This window comes from Coptis chinensis, chromosome 8 (assembly GCF_015680905.1).
Source record: "Coptis chinensis isolate HL-2020 chromosome 8, ASM1568090v1, whole genome shotgun sequence".
In the NCBI taxonomy this organism is placed as follows: domain Eukaryota; kingdom Viridiplantae; phylum Streptophyta; class Magnoliopsida; order Ranunculales; family Ranunculaceae; genus Coptis; species Coptis chinensis.
Genome location: NC_141463.1, coordinates 94,748,196 through 94,759,523, shown reverse-complemented (window position 1 = coordinate 94,759,523; position 11,328 = coordinate 94,748,196). Strand labels below are relative to the sequence as shown.

General features: G+C 39.0%; 1 protein-coding gene across 6 annotated transcripts in view; it reads left to right on the top strand.

The window, feature by feature from the left end:
- Positions 1 to 6,329: 6,329 nt before the first annotated feature.
- LOC147484644 (uncharacterized) overlaps positions 6,330 to 11,328 on the top strand; it is a 50,228-nt gene continuing 45,229 nt past the window's right edge. For 3 of the 6 annotated variants that reach the window (XM_086576998.1, XM_086576997.1, XM_086576996.1), the window contains exons 1-2: positions 6,335 to 9,622; positions 10,167 to 10,598. In XM_086576998.1, coding sequence (XP_086433124.1) covers positions 6,955 to 9,622; positions 10,167 to 10,552 — 3,054 coding nt within the window. In that variant the 5' untranslated portion in view covers positions 6,335 to 6,954 and the 3' untranslated portion in view covers positions 10,553 to 10,598. Of the gene's footprint in view, positions 9,623 to 10,166; positions 10,599 to 11,328 lie in introns of all 6 variants that reach the window. The other 3 variants (XM_086576995.1, XM_086576994.1, XR_015204294.1) reach the window with 2 other exon arrangements.

Sequence of the window (11,328 nt, the reverse complement as noted above, 5' to 3'; positions counted from 1 at the left end):
CCGGAAGTTCTCGCTAGTGTAATTTTGCAGGTTGTTATAATGACATGAAACTCTCGTAAAAATTTGATTGTCACGGATAACAACCCGATAATCGGTTTTGATGGAACAAAGAAAAGAACTCGGTCGGAAGAGTTTCTTTACCACCAAACTCATGGATAAGGCGGTCAACATTGATTTTCTTTTAATGAACTGCAAATCTTCCTACAATGCAATTTTAGGTAGGGATTGGCTCCATCAGTATGGGTGTTTGTTGTCTCTACCCTCCACCAAGCGTGAAATTTCCATCTCTAGACAAAATTTGCAAAATACGAGGAGATCGATGGCTTCTAGCCGTTGTCACGAAAGAATATTAGATGATTACCGTCAATCTGATATGCATGGAAACACAATTTTAAGCAATTCACAAGAAGTCATTCAAGCACAATCCGCACCACAAATAAATTGTTCCACCATATCATCAAGTGAAGGACCACCGACTGTAGACCGCCTCTTAGAAGTTCAAATTGGAGAATCTAGCAAAGAAACAACCTTCATATCAGCCGAGCTATCAGAAAATGAAAAAAGGGAAATGGTTACTCTACTCAGAAAGAACAAGAGCATTTTTGCTTGGTCTTTGGAGCAAATGCCAGGTATACACCCAAATGTTGCCTGTCACAAGCTTGACATTGATACAAGTGTTAAGCATGTACGACAAAAGCCCAGACGTATGGCTCCTGATAGAAAGCTAAAGGTTAAAGAAGAGATTGATCGCTTACTCTCTCATCAATTTTATTAAGCCTACCATACCCTAGATGGTTGTCCAACGTGGTAGCAAAGCCCAAGAAGAATGGCAAGATGAGAGTATACATCGACTTCACCAATCTTAACAAAGCATGCCCTATACACCCATTCCCTCTTCCGCGATATCGAACTTGTTGATGCCACATCCGGATTTCCACGCTTTATCATTTATGGACGCTTCTTCGTGATACTATCGATCCCGTTGTCCGTGAAGATCGTGAATTAACATCATTCATAACTCGATCAAGGTATTTTTGCTATCAAGTGATGCCTTTCGGTTGAAGAATGCCGCCACTTACCAAAGAAATGATCAATACTATATTTGGAGACATGCTAGGCAAGATTATGGAAGCACACATTGACGACATGGTTGTTAAATCCAAAATCAGTAGTGATCATCCGGGTGGATTTACAAGAAGTATTCACAAGAGTGGAAAAGTTTAATATCGCGCTCAATCCTTCAAAATGCTCTTTTGGCTTGATCTCGTGGAAGTTCTTGGGTTACTTGATGACTCGCAGAGGCATTGAAGCAAACCCTCAACAAATCGAGCAATCCTCGATAGGCCATCACCAAACAAAAAGAAGGAGATACAACAACTCACGGGCTCGGCAAAGAATAAATCGCTTCATCTCCAAATATTCTCGATAAATGTCGCCCTTTCTTTCAGACGTTAAAAGACTCAGCAGTATGGAATGATGAGTGTGAAAATGCCTTTCAGTCAATTAAAAAATATCTGGTTTCACCTCCCATTTTGGCTAGTCCAGCTACAGGGGAACCTGTAGAAATTTACTTGGCTGCCACAGACACGGTGGTAAGTGCCGTTTTATTTGTTGATGGCGAAGATGGGCGTCCAATTTTTTTCATTAGCAAAACTCTAACGGGGGCGGAAACTAGATATTCAAGAATTGAGAAAATTGCTCTCGCTTTGGTTCACTCTGCAAGACGCCTTAAGCCGTACTTTCAAGGACGATTGGTCAAGGTATACACCGAAAATTCTATTCGCAAAAAGTGCTCCATAACGCACAAGAGTCGAGTAGACCGGGCCGAATGGGAAAGTTACTTGAGTGCATATAGCATTACTTTCGAACCGCCAAGACTTCGGAAAAAGGTCATGTTCTTGCATCTTTGATGTCGGATTTTCCAATTGATGATATGGTCCCTGAAAATAATCAAGACGAAAGCCCATCCATTGATGAGGCAACAATTGGGGGCAAGCGTATATCATCCACATCTATTACCCCCGCCTTCGACGCCCGGATAGTCTACACGCACGGTTCACATAACAAGTTTGATCCGGCTCGGGTGTGTTTTATTAATCCCGATGATTCAAGAATTGAAATGGTCGGGTTCGTTTTCGGTTTCAAAGCATCTAACAATGTAGCGTAATATGAAGCGGTCCTTTATGCCATGCATCAGCTTTAGAGTTTAACGCTCAAAAGCTTCGTGTTTTACGGACTCGATTAGTAGCAAGTCAATTTGAAGGCTCTTTTGAAGCACGGGATGATAAGATGGCAAAGATATCTAGACTTAATCCATAGGCTTGCTCGTCAATTTGATGACATTTCAATCATTCAAAGATCTCAAACGACATAAGACATGCAGACGCCTTTAGCATATCTCTCTCAAGAGTCGCTATTGATGGACCAAGAAACGTCGGATTGACTTCCCAAAGAAGACCAGTATTGACTTGTCGGTGAGAAAATTTCTCAATCGGACATATACATCAACGCGTGCTATTTTTTTTCATCCGCTTCTTCTTGAGCCATCACCTTCAAGTATTCATGTTGTGAACACCATAAAAAGAAAATATGACAATGATGACGCTTTGTTGCCTAACAAATTAAACATTGACTCCTTGCCGATAGAGGAATGTGTAATCGGGCGAAATGACACGTAAATTGTTCAAGGCGACCGGAATGTCGACAAATCAACGTAGAGGAGCCACACGCCTTTAATCTACCTATGTTAGAAGCACCAACCAAGACCGGGCGAACCCCATTAATTACCTTTCTGAGCAACGACATCATCCCTTCAAACCCCAAACTTCGCTGAAACGGTAAAGCGAGACGCTTGGAAATTTGTAATAGTATCTTCGTCGAATGGTGTTCTACAATTGTACGAAAAGGACATCCCTTGTCTCCCATGCTCGATGCCTCACCAAAACCGGCGTCTACTTGTGTTGCAAGAAATTCATGCAGGCATTTGTGGCAATCACGCCGCTGGTCGAAATTTAGCTCATAAAGCAATGACACAGGGATATTGGTGGCCTCATATGCAGCTAGATGCCAAACATATTTCTCAGACATGCGTTCCTTGTCAGAAGCACTACAATATAGGCATCCTACCCGCCACGTAATTACATCCAATTTTTCTCCATGGCCATTTGCAAAGTGGGGTTTAGACATCATCGCCCTTTCCTAGAGCTCCGTGAAATGTCGCTTCTTTGGGTTGCTACATATTACTTTACTAAGTGGGCGGAAGTACAACCTTTTTAGTACACATTCAAGCTTCCGATGTCAAAGCTTTTTTGTGGAAAGATATAGTTTGTCGCTTTGGCATCCCCGCCGAGTTAATATCCGATAATGGCAAGCGGTTCGATGCAACCGAAATACACAATTTCGTGCCAATCTCCAGATCCAAAGATAATTTTTCTGCTCCATATCACCCTCAAGCTAACGGACAAGCTGAAGCAACAAACAAGTCTATCCTAGCTATCCTTAAACGTCGTCTAGAACAAGCTAAGGGGAAATGGACAAGAAAACTACCAGCCGTGCTTTGGGCATACAGAACCACTCCAAAACGCCAACCGGTTTGTCCCCATTTAACTTGGCTTATGGTGCGGATGCAGTCTTACCTTGTGAAATATTTGCTGAAACGATTCGCACCGCTGCAATTAAAGCTGGTTGTAATGACGAAATGGTGGCTCACTCTAAAGCCAATTTAGATGAAATTCGCGAAGAAAGTATAGCTCGTCTACTCCACTACCAGGCTTCAATGAAAAGACAAGATGACAAGAAACTTTGCCTAAAAGTTTTCCAGAAGGAGATTGGGTGTTATGCGTAAAACCCTAAAATCATCGACATGGGGAAGCTATGTGAAAATTGGGAAGGACTGTTTGTGGTTGATCATCCCCTCGAAGGATCATATTTCCTTCGCACCATTTCGGAACACCTTTCCCTAAACCATGGAATGCACTCCATCTTAGGCGTTTTTATCGTTAGGTTTTGTTTGGTACTTACCATATCAATAAATTAATTGTTTCGCTTTCTAGTTTTCATGGTTCATTGGAAAATGACATCGCATTACATCTTTTCATGTTTGCTCAACATATCAATGATTAATAAAAGTTCATTTGTTAGCATTTATTTCAATCACCGCCACACTTCGGGGTATATATTATTACTATTTTTGTTATTATCGAGTTTTGCGTTTGCAATACCAAACTCGTGCATTCAAAGTCATGGAGTTTGCGTTTGCAATACCAAACTCGCGGCATTCAAAGTCACGGAGTTTGGCGTTTGCAATACCAAACTCTGTGCATTCAAAGTCATGGAGTTTGGCGTTTGCAATACCAAACTCGTGCATTCAAAGTCACGGAGTTTGCGTTTGCAATACCAAACTCTGTGCATTCAAAGTCATGGAGTTTGGCGTTTGCGATACCAAACTCGTGCATTCCAAGACATGGAGTTTGCGTTTGCAATACCAAACTCGTGCATTCAAAGTCATGGAGTTTGCGTTTGCGATACCAAACTCGTGCATTCCAAGACATGGAGTTTGCATTTGCATACCAAACTCTATGCATTCAAAGTCATGGAGTTTCGTTAGCGATACCAAACTCGCGGCATTCCAAGACATGGAATTTGCGTTTATATACCAAATTCGTGCATTCAAAGTCATGAAGTTTGAAATTACAATACCACACTTTATACATTCATATCATGGAATAAGTAATGCAAGAATGCAATCAGTATACATTCAAGCCATGAAATTTGGTCTATGATACCAAAAGATATACAATTAACGCCATAAACAAAGGTTAACATTTCAATGTTTATGCTTGAGTCAATTAAAAAAGTTATATGAGCATTACGATTTTATTTATCGATTCAAACAAATCGGTGATAAGATTCCATTTTCGCATACGTGCAATTGGATATACACAAAATGACGCCTTAGACTTTTTCAATACATGATCGAGTGGAATATCCAAGTTAATTGGCTTATTCATATCAATCTCTCAAACAATATCAACAACAGAGAGACGATTTTTTTGTAGGTTCTCGTCCGAAATTTATAGTTCATCCTTTTATCTTAATCATGCCATATATTGTACATGGTCTAAACACTATACCGCTTATTATGGTTCCGCTTTCTTTACCCCATTTTTCTTTGCCACATCCAATCAATTCCATATGGCAAAGAGGGGCAATGTATCGCGATACCTCCACATTCGTACCCTAGCTAACTAACTCATTAGGGACTTAGTCTTTATATTAAGTCTAAGTGACCGATCCTCTACACTACTGACGGCTCACATGTCCACTTAGCCACTTGGATGGCTCACATGTCCACTTAGCCACCGGGCGGCTCACACAGTTCTAGTTAGCCACTTGGGCGGCTCATGTATGAAGTAGACATCGGGATGGCCCGGTCGACACCGAGTCGGTCACATGTTCGATTAACCGTCCTATCTAGTAAGAGTCCTTGTCTTTGGCGGGACTCTTATTTTCTATTTCTATAAATAGGACTCTTCACTTAACAAAGAACTAGGTTTTAGAGACTTGATTACGATACATATTCGGATAATGAGGCGACCATTAAGGCACAATCTCATTCTTTATACAACATCTCCCCTTGCAGATTCAATAGTGTGTCTGGGTGAATTCCTACCCAAACACTTATTACAAAAATGCGTAATAGTTGAGGAATATTGACTTCATATAAAAACATACTCTTTGTTATAGTGGCATATAATTTACATTAGACTCAAGTCTTTTAAACTCATTCAAATTTTAAGCCTATACGGGCTTTTATTTTTTGATATTTAATCATTCAAAAAAAAAACTTGACTGGACCGCCTAGACCCGCCTAATCGGTCCGCTTAGACCCGCCTAGTTGGTCCACCGATTGTTTAAACGACTTGGGCCTAGGCGAGTCGGTTGGGCACCACCTAGCGCCTAGAGACTGCCTAGGCGTCGCCTAGACCGATTTTTAGAACAGTGTATCCAGCTATGAAGACACCAAGGGTTTGGCTCCGTGGAGACTTGGAAGTTGAATTGAATGTAAAGTACGTTCTATGATGTGGTGGTCCTCCACCCTATAAAGTAGTGGAAAAAATGTCTTGCTTCTGCACTTCTTTGAAGACCTCCTTTGTCCCGTCTCTACATTGATAAAAGTGTGAATCTCGGGTAAACAAGCTCATTGAGTCAGCAATGTATCCTACACGGTAAGACCTTAATAAGTGACCAAGATATTCAAGGAAGAGTGGCAGAACAAGCTACTCAAGCATTATGTTTTATTAATAAGTTCCTCCCAATAAGTTATGTGAAAAACTAAAAGCGAATAACACCGACTCTGTACTCCATCAGAAAAATGAAAAGAAAGAAAAGGATTCATCAGAAAATACTTTTAAGCAGTACATAGATTGGATTGAGAAAGGCCCAGATTACCAAATTATTCTTCACGGCAATATTAAGGGAGATCTTGACAGGCAAGACCAAGTACACGTCACAATGCTCCTAATTCTACATCTTCAAAGGCGATATTTCAAAGGCGCTAAAATTCTACAATTCGCTAAGATGATTTCAAAGGCGATATTAATGGAGATCTTGACAGGCAAGAAAAAAAATTGAAGGCCGAAACGGATGATTTCAAAGGCAACATTAATGGAGATCTTGACACTTCAATTCACAATGCTCCTATATATTACTACACGACACCTTAGTTTCTACAATTCGTTCTCTATTAGTTCTCTGCTTGACTCTTTCCTCTCCGTTCTCTATTAGTTCTCCAGAATCCAGATAAACCAGTTTTGAGTTCTACTCGACATTCTAGATTGAAAATGACTCTGATTACCAAATTATTCTACACCACAAGACTAATGGAGATCTTGACAAACAATGCTCCTATATATTACTACACCACATACCTTTTAGTTTATACAATTCGCAAAGATGATTTCAAACCTGCAGGCATTTACAGTTTTTAACTTTTACATCATCTTCCTACTCTTTAACCAGTTGATGTCCCAAACAAAACCTTGTATGGCCACCTCAGGAAATGAGACTGATCTTCACTCTCTAATCGCTATTAGAGATGGAATTGAAGGCGGCTTAAGCTCGTGGAACCAATCTTTTCATTTCTGTCAGTGGCAAGGCATTACATGCGGCAAGGGTCATCAAAGAGTCATAACTTTGAATCTTTCCAGCCAGAGTTTGGTTGGATCGTTATCGCCTCATGTTGGAAACCTCAGTTTCCTAAGGGACATCCGACTACAGGAAAATAAACTCTATGGGGAGATTCCACAAGAAATTGGTCGGTTGTTTCGTCTTCAAAAGCTCAATCTGTCGGAGAACACTTTCGAAGGAGAAATTCCAGTCAATCTAACGCAATGTACTGAACTCAGGTACATTGATTTAAGTTGGAACAAATTGTCAGGGAATATTCTGGCAAAGATTGGCTCATTGTCAAAGCTTGTATTCTTAGTTATTGAGAAAAACAAACTGACAGGAATGCTACCACCTTCTTTAGGTAATCTTTCGTCACTTCAAAAATTCTCTACACGTGCAAATAATTTGGTTGGAAGAATTCCAGCCAGCTTTGGTAGACTGTCAAACTTAAATTACTTCAACGTTGATTTTAATAGACTGTCTGGTGAGGTCCCTTCAACAATTTTCAACATCTCATCCCTGAATGAAACATTAGGAATTTCCTTTAACCAATTTAGTGGTAGTCTTCCACAAGACATGGGCATCACTCTTCCTAATCTCGCTGTTTTCTGGGGGGCTGGAAATCAACTTTCTGGACTACTCCCAGTTTCATTAGCTAATGCTTCTAAACTCCAAATATTTGATATTCCAGATAACAAATTCGAAGGACAAGTTCCCAAGGATTTTCAATTCCCTCAAACTATTGAACGGCTAAATCTTGGACGTAATCATCTAGGAACAGGAGAAGTTCATGATTTGAGTTTTATCACTTATTTAACCAACTCCAGTAATCTAAAGATATTGGGCTTGGATGAAAACAATTTTGGAGGTGTTTTCCCGAACTCTATTACCAATCTCTCCAACCGAATGGAGGTGTTGGATCTAGCACGCAATAAAATAACTGGAATTATCCCAGAAGGGATTGGGAACCTGGTCAGTTTGTTTATATTAGATCTCGGGTCTAATAACTTTTTCGGTAGTATTCCATCTTCTATTGGAAAACTTCGTAGTTTACAAGGGTTATATATGTCCAAAAACAAATTATCTGGACCAATCCCATCTTCTCTCGCAAACAATACTAAATTGAGTGAATTGTATTTGGGAGGGAACAGACTGGAAGGAAACATTCCTTCAGGTCTTGGTGCTCTTAGCCATTTGCAAAAACTAAGTCTGGAACAAAACAACCTAAATGGTACCCTACCAAAAGAGATCTTTAATATTCCCACTCTGCTTTATCTTAACTTCTCTATGAACTCCTTAACTGGTTCCCTACCTTTAGAAGTAGGAAAACTAAAAAATCTTGTTGAAATCAAGGCGTCTAGAAATAAGTTGTCTGGTTTAATACCTAATACTCTTGGTGAGTGTTTGAGTCTGGAAAAGTTGTACTTGGACGATAATTTGTTTGAAGGGACAGTTCCTCAATCTTTGAGTTCTTTAAAGAATGTCCAAGAGTTAGATCTATCAAGCAACAATTTGTCAGGTGAAATTCCAAAATATTTGGAGGACTTTCCATATCTCCAGCTATTGAATCTATCCTTCAATAAATTTGAAGGTGAGGTACCAGTGAAAGGAATTTTTAAAATTGCAGGCAATTTTTCAGTTGTTGGAAATTCCGATCTCTGTGGGGGTATACGTGAACTGCAATTGCCGCCATGCCGATTTAAGCACAGAAGGTCCGATCTTTCCAAAATAGCCGTTATCATCAGTGTGTTCGTGTTTATTCTTTTGGCATCATATTCTCTAATATTTTACTTGAGAAGAAAAAGTAAACCTAAAACGGCTTCTTCGCAATCATTCAGTGATCAACATGTTAAGGTCTCTTATGGAGATCTTTCTCAAGCGACTGGCGGATTTTCTCCAACTAAATTTGTTGGTTCAGGTGGTTTTGGCAGTGTGTATAAGGGAATGCTCAACCAATATGAAACTATTGTTGCTGTTAAGGTGTTCAAACTTCAATTGAGAGGAGCTTTAAAGAGTTTCATGGCAGAGTGTGAATCATTGCGTTATATCCACCATCGAAATCTTGTTAAGATTCTAACTTCTTGCTCTAGTGTGGATTATGAAGGAAATGAATTCAAAGCACTAGTCTTTGAGTTCATGCAAAATGGAAGTTTAGAGAAGTGGTTGCATCAAGAGATTAGTGAACAAGATGAAGAATCGAATTTGAACTTGCTACAAAGACTAAATGTCGCCGTTGATGTTGCTTCTGCACTTAGCTATCTTCATCACGAGTGCCACGTTTTGGTTATTCATCGCGATCTAAAGCCAAGCAATGTGCTTCTTGATAATAATATGGTAGCTCATGTTGGTGATTTTGGTTTAGCAAAGCTTTTTTCGGGATCAATGGAGAACTTGCATGATAATCAAAGTACATCAACTTGGGTAAAGGGATCTATTGGCTATGTTGCTCCAGGTAGAAATTTCAATAATGTTGATTTAAATTATTTTTCCAATTCATAAATGCATGAAATCAATATCGCGTATACTGCATTAGTTGAAATCTTTATGTGCAGCCACATTATACTGACCGGCCTCAAATCCTTTTGCCTCTTTTCTTCCCGTGTTAAGTTCAACGCCATTAACACCCCAGTTACATGAGCTGATATAGGTACATGAGGGCCTTGGATAGTTGGAACTTATATCATAGTTATTAAAAGGGGAAAATGGAATTGTTAGATAGAATAAAAGCCATCAACTTGATTTAATTTTTTTCATCCCATGCTAGTTGAGTTAAAATTGAAAAGATCAAGGATGAAAGAATCGTGGTTGTGGTAGTAATTAAGCTAGTTTGTTTACTTCTATCAATATCTTAACTGACGATTGCGAGGACATTTATTATGATATGACTATTAAAATTATTTTTCTTTTTCTTTTTGCTAGCTAATGGCTCTTAATATGTATATATATTTTACATTTAAATGTTTAATGGAAACTAGCGATTGATGTATATGTTGCAGAATATGGTATGGGAGCTGATGCATCCACACAGGGTGATGTGTATAGTTATGGAATTCGGTGTTGGAAATGTCCACGGGAAAAGAGACCAACCGATGAGATGTTTAAAGACGGTTTAAGCCTCCATAAGTATGCTAGCAATGGTTTGCAAGATCAAATTATAAGGATTGTAGATCCAATACTTCTATTTGATGGAGATGACACTTTAGGAGATACTTATAGCATGAGAATTGGCAGCCACAGAAGAACAAAACTACTAGAGTGCATGAATGCATTAGTCAGAATTGGGGTTGCATGTTCTGTGGAATCACCATCAGAAAGAATGGATATTAGAGATGTCAATAGAGAATTACACGCTATCAGAGACGCATGCATTTCTTGGTACTAGGATTCACGGAGAACATATCCGACTCCAACGACGGTTTAAATGAAAGGTAAAATCACATCTTTTACAAATAAATGAGTATGAAAGAGATAGAGAGAGTAGAAGAAATTTGTGTTTTGCTCTTTACTTTTTCCTTCATTTATGTTCTTATGGGATATATAAAACACTGTTTAGAAACATGATTCCTAGGATAGCGGCCATATGCTCTACTTTTATGAGGTGAAAGTTATTGGTTATTTTGTATCAATTTGGTTATTGTACATGCGTGCAATCTTTGTTAAGGTCAACTCAAATGGTCCCTTATCCCAATAAAACCATGAAAATCTCCCTCCAATGGTCCCCCAATACCCGTATTCCTCTATTTGCAAGTGAAGTTCTCACCGTGTATATGCAACCAAATATGCAGGGTGGCTCGGGTTTCATCCCACAATATTTTTCTGTCATATTTGTTTCTAGTTGTACCTGTAAAGATTTTTTTGTTATGTTTTGAAACATTTGTAAAGATTTCTTGTGTTGATCATAGATTTTGGTGAGTTTGTCAAAAAAATGTGTCATTCAATCTAAATTTTGATTACTGTAAATTGGTCAAAGACCCAATATAGATCTTAATCTCTTGCTTTCACTCTTCCTTGGGTCTATTTAAAAAAAGAGTTTCAATTCAATGTGTTTGTTCCATCGTTTCTTTCAAACAGTTAGCTGTTCTCCAGTTAAGCCTACTGATAAACAATTGGTGGGATTAATCAGGCAATATTTTGTTTTTGAGTTCTTTCATTTTTATG